Here is an 18,997-nt window from a genome sequence, read left to right as displayed (position 1 = left end):
AGCCACTGAACCATTTTTGAACAATAATTAGCAGCTATAGGGTGTTTGCATACCCTAGAGCCCAATATTTCAAGACTGCTTCATGAAGCCTTATTTGCAGATAGTTACTAAGGAGAGGTAAAGACGGAGGGTCAGTGTTGCTCTGTGGAAGCAACATATTGCAGAACAAGAGTCGGATTGTTTGCCAAAAAGTCTTTTTCTAATTCATGACACTGTTCCATAGGGCTCTAAGTAGGAGGCTAAGAGAAAAAGATCCTTTTCAGAACATTCACTGCTAGCATACACTACAGGGACTTATCCTTGCTGGAGAGGAAATGCTGTCACATCCAAACTGACTATTTGGTTGGTCCACCAGATTCAACCATCTCTGAAAGAGTCACAAAGACGCAGACTGCCATCAGGCCTAGGTGTCAAATAAAATTTCACTTCTACCCTGCATCTGGCTAAACCCATCGACTAGAAGAGATCTTGGAACCTGTCTCATAGCAACCAAGCTAGAGCCTGGTGAAATCTAAGGTGACGCCTATGAAGGTTAGAATGGGGAACAAGGGGAACTATCATAGGATCTCTCTCCACCTGCAGGCCCTGATAATGCTGATGAGACAACCACAGCGAAGTACATGGCTGCTTCTAACCCAAAAGTTAGTACCTCTGTCTAGTAGCGGCTGCTGCCTTCCACAAGCCTGAGGTATGTGTGCTTTAACCTTTCTGAGATGTGGAAGTAGGCGTTTTGAAGGTTAAGTTCACCATATCCATTGTGAGAGATGAAAGCAGGGATTATGGTGCCCAGAAACAGAAGTAATCTGTTCAATATTCAGAGATGCAGAACAGGCCACAAAGTTTCCTTTTGGAATAAGAAAACACTAGGAATGAAAGCCCTGAGCCTTTCTTAAGGCTCTGGGCACTCTGAAAACACTTGGAAGTTTTTAGAGAATCATAGAATATCAGGGTTGGAAGGGACGTCAGGAGGTCATCTAGTCCAACCCCCTGCTCAAAGCAGGACCAACCCCAACTAAATCATCCCAGCCAGGGCTTTGTCAAGCCTGACCTTAAAAACCTTTAAGGAAGGAGATTCCACCACCTCCCTAGGTAACCCATTCCAGTGCTTCACCACCCTCCTAGTGAAAAAGTTTTTCCTAATATCCAACCTAAACCTCCTCCACTGCAATTTGAGACCATTACTCCTTGTTCTGTCATCTGGTACCACTGAGAACAGTCTAGATCCATCCTCTTTGGAACCCCCTTTCAAGTAGTTGAAAGCAGCTATCAAATCCCCCCTCATTCTTCTCTTCTGCAGACTAAATAATCCCAGTTCCCTCATAAATCATGTGCTCCAGCCCCCTAATAATTTTTGATGCCCTCCGCTGGACTCTTTCCAATTTTTCCACATCCTTCTTGTAGTGTGGAACCCAAAACTGGACACAGTACTCCAGATGAGGCCTCACCAATGCCAAATAGAGGGGAATGATCATGTCCCTCGATCTGCTGGCAATGCTTCTACTTATACAGCCCAAAATGCTGTTAGCCTCCTTGGCAACAAGGGCACACTGTTGACTCATATCCAGCTTTTCGTCCACAGTAACCCCTAGGTCCTTTTCTGCAGAACTGCTGCCTAGCCACTTGGTCCCTAGTGTGTTGCAGTGCATGGGATTCTTCCATCCTAAGGGCAGGACTCTGCATGCTCATCTGCATTGTGGAACTTTGCAGGACTAGAGAAATATCGCCACCATTTTGAGTAAAGTTCAAGGTGACTCCATAAATAGCAAAAAGTTGACATAAATAGTGGAAAAACTACAAAAATTAAACTAAATGTTTTAAGTTAATACTAAAGCTACCTCTATTATGTGTAGATTATTTACAATTATTTTTGCTAACTATGTATGGTTAGCTTGGCTCTATGACTACTCAACTAGGTGGCTAAAGAGGAATTCAGGCTGCAGAGGGGGTAATTATACCCTTCGTGTTCAGAATGTGGAGCTCAAGGGATCTGGACTACTGCTTATAAATGGTTAGTGGCTTTATGGTTAGACATGAAACTCCTCCAACAACAGGATTCTGCAGAACAGTGATATAAAAGAGTAAACCAGAGTTCTCTTTTTTGGTCCTAATAATTTTGCACATCTAGGAAACTACATAAAGATTTTAGACATAAGAGGTAAACAAAGGGACAGATTCCAAATTTTCAAAAAAATTCAGAAAAATCCAAATGTTATCTTCTTCCTCCTTAACTAGTCCTATTGCTTTCACTGTACTGAGTTCATGGGTTCACAGAGTACTCTGATGTCATTTAAAGTTCAGCACTTCAGCACGGACACATGCAAAATATTGTGGAGTCCTACAGGAACTGTGAAATGCCATCAAACAAGCTCAAATCAACGGCATAACAATTGTTTCCTTACATGCTAGTTTGATTACTTCTAATTTTTGGTAGGTCTTCCCAGACAGTGGATAAATATCCATCTAACAACTGAATCCCTTTCCTCCCTCCCACACAAATAAATTTTATGTCAGACCCATCTATAAGGGCTGTTTACAGTTTATCAATCCAGTTCCAGAAACTTCCCAAATAGCAACACTGCGTACACTGATCTTGCTACAAATAATTAAACAAAAACATGAACAGTAAATTAATCAGGACAAAGTAGTAGAAAAAAGGAAGTCCACACAAAACTCCTCCCACAAGTAGCAAGATGTAAGTGAAAAAATAAGTATATAAGAAATTCTTGCTTGTTACAGCTGCCATCTATAAAACAAATTTCAAAGTCAAAGTATTTAAAAACAAGAGGGAGGGAACTGAGTGACAATTCCCAGCTTTTCAGTTGAACTAACTCAGACCTGGGTATCTGGACCTATCTGAGGTTAGGAAAAAATCAAAATCTCCCCTACATGCCACAGCTGTGTCCACAGAGTGAAAACTCCAGCAATAGTACCCCATGTTCTGACATAAACGGGGGGACAGTATTGAGATAAAAGAGGAGATTCAGCACAAATGCCATCAAATCCAAGCTTCCGATCCTCATCTTCAAGACTGCCTAATGCAGCCCCTACATGAATCTCAGCCCTCCCCGGGGAGGTGGGAGGGTCCCAGAGCCCAGGCTCCAGCCCAAGGCCAGAAGTCCACACTGCAGTGAAACAGCCCCGCAGCCCAAGCCCTGAATCTGAGCTGGCTGGCATGGGCCAACATAGACCAACCGTGTCTAGTTGCTATATAGACACACCCTAGGATTGCTCAGACAAAACCAGTCTTGCTATAATGGACGAATGTAAAAAAAAACAACAAACAGTGTGACATTTTCTTGTCTTCATCTACCGGTAAGACAACATAATACTTTGTCTGGACTGACCCAAAGGACATAGGGGAAATTTACATTTTATTTTCTTTTTACTTAGTTATTTTTCTGAGTGTTGCAAAGAAACGCGCATGTAAATTAAAATTCTGCCACTGAACAGATAACAGTATGAGGTTGGTTGTCAGATTATTACATTGACATTTGACCCAAAAGATCAAAAAGTAACTTTCTTCTAACACTTATATTAAGGAGCTTTATTAGAATAAGGCAGTGTTATCCCTAAAGACACACTTCCTACTTCACTGCAGAGTTTTTGGCTAAAACCTTCCCAGCCCTTCTGCCTGGCTTCCTCTTACAGACCTAAAGAAGAAACATACATGCCCTTATATCTTTACTCCTCACTATATTTGTGTGTGAGAGAACCATCTGTAAAAAAAAAATATTTAGCAATAAAGATTCACCACACACCCAAATCTAATCTTGTGGCTTGAGAAGGACTTGTCCAGTTGATTAATATGAATAATCAAATCTCAAAAGGAACAGACTCTTATTCAACTTGTTTAGGACTGTTCTTGAAAGGAGATAATCCTGTTACTAAAGCTCTAGTACAAGTACCACTGCTACTAGAGTCATATGCCAACAACTAGATTAGGAACCAGTTGAAAATGTTGCCACTTTCTTCTATACTGATCACCTATCAATTTCATTCATGTAGGAGGATCTCTGGGTACAGTTATGTCCACTAGCAACAGCCAATATTGTTCAGTATTTTTGTTCATCCAGTTTTATCAGTTTCTGTCCTTCTGGTTTTAGTTTGGGTAAGCTTTAGGCGGAAATCCAGTCACTGAAACCTGAGACATCTTAGAGTTTTGTATCTCTAAGGCTTTGTCTACACTACAGCCTATGTTGGCATAATTTATGTCACTCAAGGGTGTGAAAAAACAAATGTGCACAGTGCTATGTTGGCAGGAGACCTTCTCCCGCTGACACAGCTTCTGCTGCTCCCAGAGGTGGTTTTATTATGCCAACAGCATAGAGCGTCTTCACTAGACGCGCTGCATGGGCATAGCTGTATCGGTATAGCTGCAGCGCTGCACATATAGACATGGCCTAAGCATCACATTCTTTAAGCAGACACACTTAGCATAAATGTTTGTCTCGAAGGTTGGCAGGATTGTTCGGATCTGCTGCCCCATAAGCATCCGACCTGAGCTTACTCTGGTGATTGATGTGACAGTTACCCTACAGCTCAGCACAGTTAATGAGGGAGCTTCTTGTTGTAGAATTCTATTAAGAATTTATACCTCTCTCTCCGCAAGTCCATTCCCTTGGATTTAGATGGAGTGGGAGCTGGGTGGAATTAACATGCTTGAAATCACAATGCATCCTGAAAGCCTGGAATTCAGAGCTAGTAAATGGTGGCTAAAAAGTTAGGTCAACCCAGCTACGTCACTCAGGGGTGTGAAAAATTCACACTCCTGAGCAACATAGTTAAGTTGACCTAAACCCCAGTGTAGACAGAGCTAAGTTGACAGAAGAATTCTTCCATCTCCTCAAGAGCTGGCAGCTAGGTCGATGGAATACCCCTCCCTTGGCACAAGACAGTGTCTACACTGAAACACTACAGCTGTGCTGTTGAAGCATTTCAAGCGTAGACAAGCCCTTGATGGTCAGCGATTCTCCCTTCTGGAATGCCAAAATGAGGAAATATGACTTGTAACTTACTCTATGACCTGTAAGATCTAGTAAGCAGAATTTCTACAATCTAAAAAATAGCTAATGACTACCAGACATACACATCCTCCTCCTTTACCCAGGTCTAGTGTTATTCTCTTCTGAGACCTCTCAGGAAATAAAAAGAGATTCTTTCAGCTGTATCTTTCTGGTCTTTTTTCAAGATCTATGTGATTCCACCTTCTGTTTCAAGTCCTTGCCCTATGCTGGGCCAGCACACAGATGGCTGGACTCACTCTCGGCATTTTAAGGCTCTGGCATCCATCAAGCTTCCTTACCAATGTCATCCTGTAAGAACTGAAGAACTACAATACAATACAATTGCCATAAGTGATCAGATCTTCTGCTTCAGAGAGTTCCCCTCTCACTGAAAAGAAGTTCCAGGTTGCCTGTGGGACCTCTGAACAGTAGAAGGGACAACCAGACCGTATCAACTTGAACATAGTGAATCAGCACTAGTGCATATCTTATTCAGTTCTGATGCCTCTCATGTGGGCTTCTATATCATCCTGAGTCTCTGGAGAATCTGGATGATCAATAGGGCTCCTCCATAAAGTTATCAGGTGCATATTCTGCAATACATTAATCTCTTATGTATGAGCAATCCCTGACATCCAAGAGCACTGTATCCATGTCTTTATTTTTCATTAATGATATGTATGGCTTGTCTGGCAAAAATTTGAAGTTGTGCAAGACCTTGTGAATGTCTCACTTGGCAGTGTGGCCTAAGACTAGAGCACTGGACGGGAACTCAGTAGACTTGAGTTTTATTTTCCAGCTCTGACACTGGTGGTTGGGAGATCTTGGTCAAATCACTTTATTTCTGAGCTTCGATTTCCCCATCTGTAAAATAGGTATAGTACTTTTCTCCTTTGTAAAGCGCTTTCAGATCTATGGATGAAAAGTGCTCTCTAAGAGCGAGGTATTACTACTATATGCTCACCAAATGAGGTATTACTACTATATAAGCTCTGTTGGGGTGTAACTTGTCTGTCTGAAAGTCATCTGAACAATATACAAGTCATAACCATGTAATCCAGGTATTACCCTACTCAGACCACTGCTGCTGGCATCTGCTAAAATGGCTATAGATTTGAAACATAATGAAATGCCACTCCAGGGAATGTGGGCAGTAGATTCTTTAATCCATAAAAATGGGTTCCTATGCTTTTTTTTCCAAATCCACAGTGTGTGTTTTAAGTTGGTCTTTTGAGGTCAGGTTAGGCATGAATTTGCTCCAAAATGTTATCAGACTGAAGAATCACATCAAGATTTATATGTAGTAGCACTTTAACTCTGGCTCTGACTTTTTCAGGATCTGCCTTTACCCCTCTTTATTAATCTCATATCCCAAGAATTAGAGTTTGGTTTGTTGTGATATGCACTTTATTTAGCCCAGCAGCCTCAACTACCTTAAAATCTTGGCTTAACCTAGTTAAACTAAAATGGTGCCCCTCAAAGAATGGCAGAACCGTATTCTTTTTCCTTTAAAGAATTTAAGGTTCATTTGTGATGCTGAATGGGTTGTCAACTTGACACTGTCGGGGTGTCGTGAGACTTGCCCGAACCATTAACTTCATCTAAAGAAATAACATTGCTGAACTAGTTCATTTGGAGACTACCCTCCATGAAGGAAAGAATAAAACTCTCTCATAACTACTTCATTGAGCAACTTTAGGCTTATCAGATATGGACGTAGCCAGTTTTTCCGAACAAGCACAATACACCATTCTGCTACTTTTCTCCATCCCACCCATTTCTTCCTTCACTTTGAGAAGCACTGGGTTGGGCATCCTCCAGGCTACGATGAGCAGAGCCCTGTGTAGATATACAAATGTGTATCCGCAGCCGATCCGCGATCTGCAAAAATTATCTGTGGATATCCGCGGATTTGGAGGGCTCTACACAAGTGGCTGGACTGAGGCTCCGAGGTACCCCGCCCCCTCTGGAGCCTGGTTGGGGAGAACCGTGCTGGCAGCTGTGGGGAGCCGTGGCAGACCCTCTATCTGCCCTGGGTGGGGGGCCCGAGCAACCCCCAGTCCCTGTCCCCCAAGTCCTCCACCCAGGGCAGATGGAGGATCCACACCGTGGTTCCTCACAGAAATTTTTTGTATCCGCACTGGTAACCGCAGAAATGATCTATGGATATAAAGCGGGTACCAGTGGATTTGCACGGCTCTAATGATGAGCATATAATGCAGAACTATCTTTTTCCTACAGAATCTGCAGTGGTTCTACTTTAAAGCTGGCCATTTCTGGCCAACACCATCCCAATTTTGTCTCGGTGTTTTGAATCCTATCTCGATGGCTGTGACTGAGTCTACGAAGTTACCTGGGTTGGCTCCATTCAAGACAAAAGCTGTCAAATACTACTTGCCCTGTAGGTAGTACAGAGCTTTGTGCTGACCCAGACACCTTATCTGCCTCCATGGGCTTATGAGAATCAGCTTGGGCCTTCCAACTAGGGGCTGGAATTCCTGCCTTTAAATTCAAAATTGATTCTAAGACATAAGTGTGATGCATACATCCTGCAAAATAAATATCCCTCAAATGACAACTGGGGAGATAATGTTTGTGTTTTTATTTATTTACGTATGTATGAGTAGGGTCGACAATGTAATCAACAGTCTGTCTATGCTGTATGCTGATAATTCAGAGGTTAAAAGAACATCTTAGCATTTAAATGAATTATAAACACGGGATATCACTGTATTTATCTCTCTTTGAAATATATAGCAAATAATCTGTGAATGGTGGAGGAACAAGCAAATTCCCTTATGTTAATTCTATAGCTAAGTACCGGTGATGGAACTCCTTCAAAATCATCCCAATTACCTTTTGAACTCCACCTTGTCAAAAGACATAGGATATTTGGACATTGGACTATAACCCATTAACTATTTCTGAAAGAACTCTTTGCAACTACAAAGCTCACCATCTCTGCTATGAATATGCAACTCAATGAATTGAATTGATTAATGTCTGTATGTATATTGATCTTTTAACCATACTCCGTTTTGTTTTTTAATAAATTTTAGTTTAGTTAATAAGAATTGGCTGTAGTGTGTATTTGGGTAAGATCTAAAACATTCATTAACCTGCTAGGTAATGTGTCCTATCCTTTGGGACTGGTAGAATCTTTTCTTTTATATGATGAAATAAGATTTTCAGAAATCATATTTGACTTAGGTACCTGGATGGAGGCCTGAGGCTGGATCACTTTAAGGGAACTGTGTTGTTTGGACTTCTGAGTAACCAGTAAGGTAATAAAGAAGCTGTTTTGTGTTGGCTTGATAAATCTTAATATTGGAATATCCACCACCTTTTTTGGGATTGTCTGCCCCATTCTTTGCAGTTCACCCTAATTAAGTGACCACAGCTGGCCTCCACTAGGACCCCGGTCACAGTGGCGTAGTCGTGCTTGGATACACATTACCACAGGTCAATTGGGTTTTTGTATCAGAACCACAGGCTTGTCAAAAAAATAAATTTTGATATTGGAGAGTTTAAGGGTTAAAAATCAGTTACAGTGAGTGGATCCTGACAGAAAAAGCCCAGAAGAATTGTGCTCACAGAGGGGGTTGTTTTTTAAGCAAAAGGTCCCAGAGCAGGAACTGAAAAAAAATCTTTTAATGGCCAGTGATAAGGAAACAGACCCAGCGAAAATGCTTGCAGTGAGAAACCAGCAGCAGTTTGAACATGAACAAAGAATGGCATATCTTTGATTGCAGGAAAAGCCAAAAATAACTGATATGGAAAGAGAACGCCTGTGTTTTGAACATGAACAAAGAATGGCATATATTTGATTGCAGGAACTAGAAGCGAAGGCAAAAGTGGACAGACTTAAGCTTCAACTCAAAAGAATAAAGGAACAACAGGAACTGTATCATCCTAAAAAGCCAGCTCCTCTCAACTGCAAAGATGGGGATAGAATCTATCCAGTTTGTAACAATGTTGGTATGTTGTTTGACTGTAAGCAGTTGTCTGTGTGTAACCAAATATACCCCAACACTGCCACCTTTTACGTAAATGCTTTTACTGTGAGTTCAGGTGAAGGTAACCCCATAACTTGTGCAGAGAATGTAAAAATCAATGGTAAAAGCTGTTTAGAGCAAATTACAGCTTCTAACATCACTCTTGTTAAAGCAGATCTTGTCAAAGAGGAGGATTACTTACCAAATAAGAGTGTGAATATTGTAATCCTCTGTGAGTGTACTGTAAGCGTGCCTTTAGCCAGAATCCACCTTGAATGGAATGGTGTTAAACATGAAGTTATAGCTGGTGTAAGAAAGTTATTGCCTAAGGATCTTTTGATTGGGGATGATATTAAAGCTTTGTTCTGTCAGGTTAACCAGTCACAGGAAAGTAGTAATCCTGAACCTGTGTCTATTAGGGGCAAGGATTTGCCTATGGAGGGTTTCTCCAAATGTTTGTGTGAGGAAGATAGTTGTTTATCCGTGCAAAGAAGCAGTGCATATGTGGAAGAAATTTTGGAGAGTCTATCTGGTATCTCAGAAGTGAATCTGGCATTAGATAAGGCTCAGGAAGATGTTTCTCTAGAGCAAATTAAAGTTGGTGATCAGGTTAAAGCCCTGAGGAAGGAAGGGGTATAGCCTTGGTGGGATGAACTGATGGCAAGTAAAGTTTGTGAAAGTAAGCCTAAAAAAGGCAGAAATTATTTGTTTAAAGCAGCTCAGTGTAATGAAACGATCTGTGCAGAATAGCAGCTTATCTGTTGGGAGTGGCAACTTGCCTGTTAAGGAAGCCGTACCACTTTCCAAGCAATAGTCCATGAACAGCCATGTGTGCTGGGACAAGGGAAATGATATCCCAAGCTGCTGGTCTGTTAACGGGGAATGTTTCTCCAGCTCTTTTCTGTCTGTAGAGCAGAGAGAAGAAGCCTGTCAGCCTATGATGGTTGAAAATGCATCTATTGACCCAGAATTGGTTCTGGATACAACTGAAGCTCAGGAAGGAAGTGGTCCTAAATTTGTATCTACTAGGAATAATGATGTAACCAGGTTGCATCCAGTTGATGTCATAAATAGCTCCCAGAGACCAAGCGATTCTGGTGGTTCTATTTTGCCTGTTGCTAGTGTGTTGATGGGTAAAGATATGACAACCTTGTCTGATCAGGGTGATATAGCCAGGCCACAAGGAAAGCATGAAGGTGATTTGACTATGTTACCCGCTGACTGTGGAAACTTGTGACAAGGAAGAAAATGCTTCTAATCTATAGACTATGAAGTCTAGCAGTTTACCTGAAAGGGGGTTGTGTAAAAATCCTCCTGATGGGCCAGAGGTGATTCTGGATGTAAGTGAAACTCTGAAGGAGTTTGGTGATTTGCCTGTTGTGCCAAAGCCAGTTCTGGACATGAATAAAGCTCAGAAAAAAAATCTGCTGCAGTGCATAATATTGCAAAAGAAAAGGAATTTCTTGAAGTCTTTAAAGTCTGTGAAAAGGAATTGTTTACACTGACTCTTAATGGGCCATTGTTGATAGTAAACAGTCTCTCATCTAAGAGAAGTGTATTGGTGCCTAATGGCCAAAGTCTTTCAAATGTGTATGAATCCACTGGCCTTGCTTCAGAAAGACCCAGTGTGGATAGCTTTGAAAAGATTTCAGATGAAATAAAACTTGTTAGGGAGCTTAAACAGCCCTATAAGCTTAACCAGCTTATTGGGGAGACAATGTTGTTGGAACATGAATGTCTCCATGTTGATTCTTTAAATAAGCAGTCTGTGACTCAGGTACTGAGGAAAGATCGGGTTACTGGTTTCACAGAGCAGAACAGTCTTATGACTGAACCCACAAGGATGCAGGAGAGAGCAGGCAAACTCTCATCTCTAGATATTTTGGATATGTCTTGTAGTCTCTTAGTGGACTTGACATTGGATTCCATGTGGAAGCAGAGGTTGGTAAGGGAAGGACAAAATAACCTTGTGTCTAACATGCTAGTGAAAATGGATGGTATCTCTTTAAGACAGAGTCCAGCCTTGGAATTGGTAAAGCTGGAGGATCTGAAAACTAGTAAACAAGTTAGTGTCTGCGTTGATGCAAATTACCTGCCTGACTGGGGGCGGGGAAGACTTGCCTGTAGCTGTTTGAAAAAGGAAATACCCAGCCAGCCAATGAATTCTGTTAAGCAAAAAAGAGCTCAGATTTTGACCCTCCGGAACAGGGAGAAAGGGAAAAAGTTCATCATGCTAATGAAAGCCACAGGTTAACCCTAAAATGCCAAAACCCCCAATGGTATTGAGCCAAAGGCATGGCATAACAAAAATGATTGTGAATGTACACTTGTAATAAATGTGATGTTAATATTAATGCTAATGTTAACTTTTGTGACTATGGTGCTGATACCAAGAACTGTAAAAATGAACAATGTACATGTTTTTTTGGAAAAAACCTTGAACAAGTTGGGAGTCAGACATAAGAACTTATTATGTTATAAAAACCTTCATGGTTATACTGTTTCATTACATGACAACACACTTTATGTTAAAAGGCCTGGCGATACTGATATTTCACAGTTAGTGCCTGTATCTAACTTTGAAACTGTACACAGCAGAAAAACCACTACAAGCTTGACTGCTGTGGAAAAAAGGGAAACTGAGGTACAACACCTCACAGCCTTCATGGCTGAATGCCAGAGTAAGTGCTCTTTGAAAAAAAATTAATGGCTATGTTAAGTTAACACACAGACCAAACCCTGGAATCACTCAAGTGTTTCACAAAGTATGTAAAAGCAGCAAAGTGTCCTGTGGCACCTTATAGACATATTGGAACATGAGCTTTCATGGGTGAATACCCTAAGTTTTTGGCTGGGGCCAAAGCATGCCTTAATAATTTGGCCTTACAAAGAATTCAATGTAAACACAGCTCATATCAGTCTTGGAAGGTCCTTAAGCAGCTTTAATCCAGGAGCTTTAATTTCTCCCTTCCACACCAGTCTCACAATGGGGGTGTGACGCATGGCTAGAAAGGGTTAAACACCCTGCAAAATAAATAACCCTGAAATGACACATGGGGAGATAATGTTTGTGTTTTTGTTTATTTACATATGTATGAGTAGGGTCGACAATGTAATCACCAGTCTCTGTCTATGCTGTATTCTGATAATTCAGAGGTCAAAAGAACATCCTAGCATTTAAATGAATTGTAAACACGGGATATCGCTGTATTGGGGGGGAGGGATAGCTCAGTGGTTTAAGCATTGGCCTGCTAAACCCAGGGTTGTGAGTTCAATCCTTGAGGGAGCCACTTGGGGATCTGGGCAAAATCAGTACTTGGTCCTGCTAGTGAAGGCAGGGGGCTGAACTCAATGACCTTTCAAGGTCCCTTCCAGTTCTAGGAGATGGGATATTTCCATTATTTATTTATTTATTATTATTTATTGATCTCTCTTTGAAATGTATAGCAAATAATCTGTGAATGCTGGAGGAACAAGCAAATTCCCTTATGTTAATTCTATAGCTAAGTACCGGTGATGGACCTCCTTCAAAGTCATCCTAATAACCTTTTGAACTCCACCTTGTCAAAAGACATGAATTGTATAAAAGATCCTTGGGCCCTGATTCTGTCATCTCAGATCTGCTTAGGCTTCATCAGGGGAAGTTTGAGTCACAAGACTGAGGTCCCAGTTATGCTAGTAGGTAATGTGTCCTATCCTTTGGGATTGGTAGAACCTTTTCTTTTATATGATGATGAAGTAAGATTTTCCTTGATTCAGTTGTCTGGACTTCTGAGAAACCAGTAAGGCAATAAAGAAGCTGTTTTGTGTTGGCTTGGTAAATCGAAGTATTGGAATATCCACCACCTTTTTGGGGATTGTCTGCCCCATTCTTTGCAGTTCACCCTAATTGAGTGACAATAGCTGGGCCCCACTAGGACCCCGGTCACAATAAGTGACGATTTTTTTATTTTTTAAAACAACTGTGTTCAAATATCCCTGCACACAGATCCCAGGAAATAGGCATCAGCCTATTGCTGGGCTACCACCCTGTAACCTTTACTTCAACAGACATTTTCCCCAGCATCTTTTATTCTTCTATTTCCTGCACATTCTTCCACGGGCTACAAAGACATTCACTTCTCATGTTTTCGACGTCGCTGCATTTGCAGACAGAAATGTGGCAGAACTCAGTGCCCCTAAGGGGCTTTTTTTTTTTTAAATGTTGCTGAACTGTCTCCCCATGGGAGTGTTTTCTTTCCTACTTTCACCATGCTTCCACTACGTTCTTGCTGGGTGATTAGTTAGTTCAGATTGTTGTGCCAGCTGCATCACCTGTTCCAGAGTTATGTTCATCATGTTCCAGTTCCATGAACTGTAATTCTTCTCAAAGTTCCTTGTTTAAAATCCCCAAAACTAGACGATCTCCTAGGGTCTTTCCTGATACCAAAGTCATATGCTCTCCTTGGTTATATAGGAAGCCTTATAAAGGTTTCCACACTCTAAGCGTCTGCACTTCGGTAAAAATCATGTTTTCACACAACGTTGCTTTTTGGAATGTCAGGCTTAAACATTTTAAGCATGTCATCATAGTTCTTCCTCATTCCCTCCTAAGTGAAAGCAAAGGACTTTTAAATACTTTGTTTCACTCTCTAATGCACAAATTAACAAGATGACCTGTACTTGTATTGTCTGACAATAAGCTTTGTTGTGATTCAAAATCCAGTGATGTGCTTCTTCCATTCAGGCTGTTCCGTGGGTTTAATCAAATCAAAAGTCTTGTCACGGGCTGAACTTTAGCATGTTCTTTTCTTATTCATATTGGTTCTAAAAGAGTCATCTTCTGACATCAAATCATATGACAATGGTAAATAATCACAGAAACTTGCTTTTTGCTAATTGTGAACAAGAAACTAAGAAAAAAGAAAACGGAGATATCCCTAAAGCTACTCTGATCTGTGCCTTTCTCTGCTTCACCATAGAGTTTCTGCCTACAACAAATTCCAGCCCTCCTCCTACCTGGATTCCTGGTACAGAGTTAAAGAAACTAACAGAGTACACTAACCTAGAAATGTGGTTGCTTATCAGAGGGACTTCCAAAGAAGCCATTCCAATTTTAGGGGGGCAAAATGTACTTTAAAGGCTTACATAAAAAAAAAAGTCCAGATCTATTTATTTATTTAAAATAAAGTTTATACAAAAAAATAGTTTGCATAAATTGCTAAAACCTCAGATATAACGATCAGGAAATTTAAACTTGGGGGACCCACGCTAACCGTAACTCAGCCTTGTTGCATAAATACAGTCAGACCAAAATTTACATCAGGCTCACATTAATATTTTAATCTATATGTGCAGCGTACCAGAGTACTGGCTGCTGCTGAAATTCTGTTATATATATACACACACACACACATATACACATAATATATAGTGTAATATACATATATGTTATATATTATATAGTATATGTAATATATGTAATATATAAATATTTAGTTATATATAAATTATGTTTATAAAAAGGTCAACCATACTACTGAATTAATGTATTGTTGTGTATTTAATTTTCCCTTCCATTAGAAAATGGAAACTAAATAATAACACAATTAGGGAAAAAAGAAAAATATGGAAGTTATAAGATGCCACTGGATTTGAGAGCACGTTCATTGTTAAACACTTTAATTTCAAACTTCGGATGCTAAGGGATGTCACTTTCTTGGACCACTGTAATGGAATCTTCAAGCTACAAAGAGAACTGATGTTGTGATGGGAGTGGAATTACTTCTAGCCTCACCACATTACTTCTGGCCAAGTCCTGAAGAAGCAAATTTATATTTGTATACACAGCATAGCTATCTGTTCTCTGTGAGCACTGCATCTATAAGGAAAGTAGCGTACTGCACACGTGCAATACAACTCGACTCATGCATAACTTTATTATCTAATTGTAATTTTTCAAACATCACACTACTCGGGAGTTTTAATTCCAATTCATTTGAGTTTTCCAGGCTCAAGAAAAGCAGCTGAAAATTCATGTAAAGCTTCAAAAGCACTTTTCATGTTTAGATAATGGATAACAGCCAAGTGGAATTTCATCAAATTATACAAAATTTACTCTAAAGGTTTAGAACAAGCCTGAAGAAGTTAATCCGAAGAACATGAAAGTACCTCCTTAGCCATACCTGTAGCATTACAAATACGGTGCTATGGAATCACGATTATGAAACAAAGGAACAGAAGCCAATCTTTATATTTAATGATTTTGTTCTTAATTAGAATGGTTGTACTCAACTGTATTCCAAGCAAAAGGACTTGATGCTAATTTTCCAGTATTCGGCAGCAACCTAGCATTGCCACTGATGTGTTAACAACCTCAGAGCAACAACCAAATATGACAGCCCTCCCCATCTCACCTTTGTCGCTACATTACTTCTAGCCAGTGACACTTTACAGCAGAGTATTAACTTTTCCATTTAGTATAACTTGTCATAAAATTAAGTTTGTTTTATACTGATAGATGTCCTTAACAGATGTATTCAAATATCTGATCAGATAACCTAAGAGTCAAATGAAGAGAAAGCAGAAATAAAGACTTTCTAAAGAAATAAGTTTCACATGCTGCCACCAAAAACAAGCCTCGATAGAACGTTTTTAAAAGAAAAAGCTAAATTCTGTAGACTCGTTTTTCAATGATGCTACTCAAAACACCATGTTGATAAATCAGAAAATGACAATACATACTGTGCTTAGATATACTTCTAAATAAGAACCACGATTTCAATGAGATATCACTTACCAAAATCTACCCTTGTTAGTATGCACTGCATTGGATGGTCAGTTGTATGCCTTGTTGTCGTTGCACCACTTTCATAACAAGATGCGCACAGATCGTAATCGTAGCAAATTAAACACTTGTATCTGCGACCTCGAAAATTTCCTTTTAAACATGCATCGCAGCTGACACCTGTAAACAAAAAAAATTGCTCATAAACAGTGGTAATTGCACTTTGTTTTGAAGGAAAGCAGGCTTGTCGCTATTTTTCCTCCACCTGAAGAAGGCACACAAGAAAACAAAACCAAACCAGGAAGGTTTTATGCAAATAAAACGAATTATAAGACTAAGCATATTTACTCCTCAAACATAAAAAGGCACATTCTGTCCAAAATGAAAAGCCTGAATTCTGCAAGTGAAGCACAAGAACACAATCAAATCACTAGTTTACTAACTAGTTAAGATTATAGTAGAACAGGGGTCGGCAACCTCTGGCACGCGGTTCGCCAGCGTAAGCACCCTAGTGGGCCGGGCCAGTTTGTTTACCTGCCGCGTCGGCAGGTTCGGCTGATCACAGCTCCCACTGGCCACAGTTTGCTGTCCCAGGCCAATGGGGGTGGCGGGAAGCTGCGGCCAGCACATCCCTCAGCCCGCGCCGCTTCCCGCAGCCCCCATTGGCCTGGGACGGCGAACTGCGGCCAGTGGGAGCCGCGATTGGCCGAACCTGCTGACATGGCAGGTAAACAAACTGGCCCGGCCCGCCAGGGTGCTTACCCTGGCGAGCCGCGTGCCAGAGGTTGCCGACCCCTGCAGTAGAACCTCAGAGTTACAAACTGACCAGTCAACCACACCCCTCATCTGGAACCGCTAGTACACAACCAGGCAGTAGCAGAGAGATAAAAAAAGCAAATACAGTAACTCCTCACTTAAAGTCGTCCTGGTTAACGTTGTTACGTTGCTGATCAATTAGGGAACATGCTCGTTCAAAGTTGAGCAAAGCTCCCTTCTAACGTCATTTGGCAGCTGCCTGCTTTGTCCACTGCTTGCAGGAAGAGCAGCCTGTTGCAGCTAGCTGGTGGGGGCTTGGAACCAGGGTGGACCGGCAACCCCCTATCAGCTCCCCGCTCCCCTAAGTTCCCTGTGCAGCAGCTGCCCAGCAGGCTATCAATTGCCAGCGGTTCGGCTGTCCCTCCCCCCACTGCCATGTGCTGCTCCTGCCCCTCTGGCTTGGAGCTGCTCCCCGAGACTCCTGCTTGCTGTGCGGGGGGGGAGGGCAGGAAGAGGGGGGCTATCAGGGTGTCCCCCTCCCCCTTGCTCCTGCATCCCGCTTACCCATCTTCCATAGAGCAGTGGGGACACAAGACAGGGCTCAGGATGGAGGGAGCTTGCTGGAAGCAGCTGCGGTCTCAGCAAGCTGATCTAATCAACAAGGCAGTGTACTTAAGAGTAGGGTCAGCGTACTTAAGGGGAAATGCACATCTCTCTCTCTCACACAGGGTGTGTGTCTCTGTCTGCGATGCTGTCTCCCCTCCCTCCATTCCTGCTGCCTTGTAGAGTGTCAGAGTTAACCCTTGAGGGCTCAGCCAATTGCTAGTTCATCATTTAGCAGTAAGGCATTCCCTGGGAAATACCCACCCTCTGACTCCTCCACCTCAACTAAGCTTCACAGTCATCATCGTGTACCAGTATTAAATTGTCTGGTGAACCTAACCCCCTCATTTACGTTAATTCTTATGGGGAAATTGGATTCGCTTAACATCATTTCGCTTAAAGTTGCATTTTTCAGGAACATAACTACAACGTTAAGTGAGGAGTTACTGTATAGTACAGTACTGTGTTAAACGTAGACTATTAAAAAATAAAGGGAAAGCAGCATTTTTCTTCTGCATAGTAAAGTTTCAAAGCTGTATTAAGTCAATGTTCAGTTGTTAACTTGCGAGAACCACCATAATGTTTTGTTCAGTTATGAACATTTCAGAGTTACGAACAACCTCCATTCCTGAGGTGTTTGTAACTGAGGTTATACTGTACAATCTTTTGTATGTGCTTTTAAATACAGACACAATTTTAGTAATTTGTTGTTTTTTTCAGAACACTGCCTGTAATGAAGCTTTGACTAAAACAATCTGAAGATGCTAAAAATTACAGTCAAGTGATGATGTAGCTAGTCCAGAATGTAGGTCTTTTAAAAATTGACAAAATCCTGAATTAAATCACTCTGTCTTTTGTGATTTTACTTCCACAATTTTCCATTTTTCTGATGCAACAGTTTGACAAAATCATCCTCACAAAACATATCTGCAGTAGCCATCTAGATCTCCTATTTCAAAACACTAGGAAAGAAGGAAAAAAACCAGGATTATGTTCCATCAGCCACTTTTCAGTTTCTTCCTTATTCTGAGCTCTAACTTTGTATTTAGGATTAGTCATGCTGGCTATGTCATGGAAAGGTTTCATAGCTTCTCCCAAGCATTTTGTGATGTTATCCATGTGGTTTCAATTCTTTGTTGTTAATTAGATAAAGTCACAGACTGCAAAAGGAGTGTCATCTGCTTATAATCTGTCAAATCTCTAAATTTCCTTCAATTGCTTTTGTAAATTACAGGATTCTATAGAAAGGAACTAGTGTAAATGTGTGCCATATGTTGCTCAAAGTCCTTTTCATGCTCAGTGCAAATTTGTACATGCTTTTCATAGTCGGCTGCAAGTGCAGACGCCAACTTCCTGGGAGTTCTACCAGGAGACACTGGGAAAGCTGGGACAACCATTCATATTATCCATAACAATGATGGTGCCTGCTGAAGAATGTTTGAATTTCCAGTCTGTTTTAGAGCTCTGTTAGGTGTTACTCCATGCTCAATCAGGTTTCAATAGCATACTCAACATCCATACATCGGAATTTTAGTGCAACGGCACTTCAAAAGCTCTTATTTTATTTTCATTGTCTAAGCAAATGGCAAAGATCTCGTTGTCAGACTTTTCTCTCAAGTGATGTCTTCAACAACTTAAACAGCATTCTGTGGTTTTCTTTTTAGACTCAGAATCAATAGGACTGAATAGGAATGGATTTCCCCCTGTATGGATACTTGTAGCCATTATCTGGCCATTTGTTTGACACTGTGCAATAGCATGAATATTGATTCTTTTAGTTCTTCCTTTAATCTTTCCTTCATTTCTTCACTTGCCACATTCTACTAGTGGACTTGTGAATTTAAATCTGCCTGGAAGAGTATATCCATGGGAAA

The 18,997-nt window shown here is 40.9% G+C and overlaps 1 protein-coding gene across 1 annotated transcript in view; it reads right to left on the bottom strand.

Annotated features, from left to right (window-relative positions):
• LOC113409455 (E3 ubiquitin-protein ligase KCMF1) overlaps positions 1 to 18,997 on the bottom strand; it is a 72,066-nt gene that overhangs the window by 26,621 nt on the left and 26,448 nt on the right. The window contains exon 2 of the mRNA XM_026663380.1: positions 15,777 to 15,944. Within this exon, the coding sequence (XP_026519165.1) occupies positions 15,777 to 15,944 (168 nt within the window). The remainder of the gene's footprint in view (positions 1 to 15,776; positions 15,945 to 18,997) is intronic.

This window comes from Terrapene carolina, unplaced genomic scaffold (assembly GCF_002925995.2).
Source record: "Terrapene carolina triunguis isolate 2854851 unplaced genomic scaffold, T_m_triunguis-2.0 Scaffold33392, whole genome shotgun sequence".
Classification (NCBI taxonomy): Eukaryota; Metazoa; Chordata; order Testudines; family Emydidae; genus Terrapene; species Terrapene triunguis.
The sequence above is the reverse complement of the archived record's forward strand: the minus strand, read 5'-3'. Positions and strand labels throughout refer to the sequence as shown.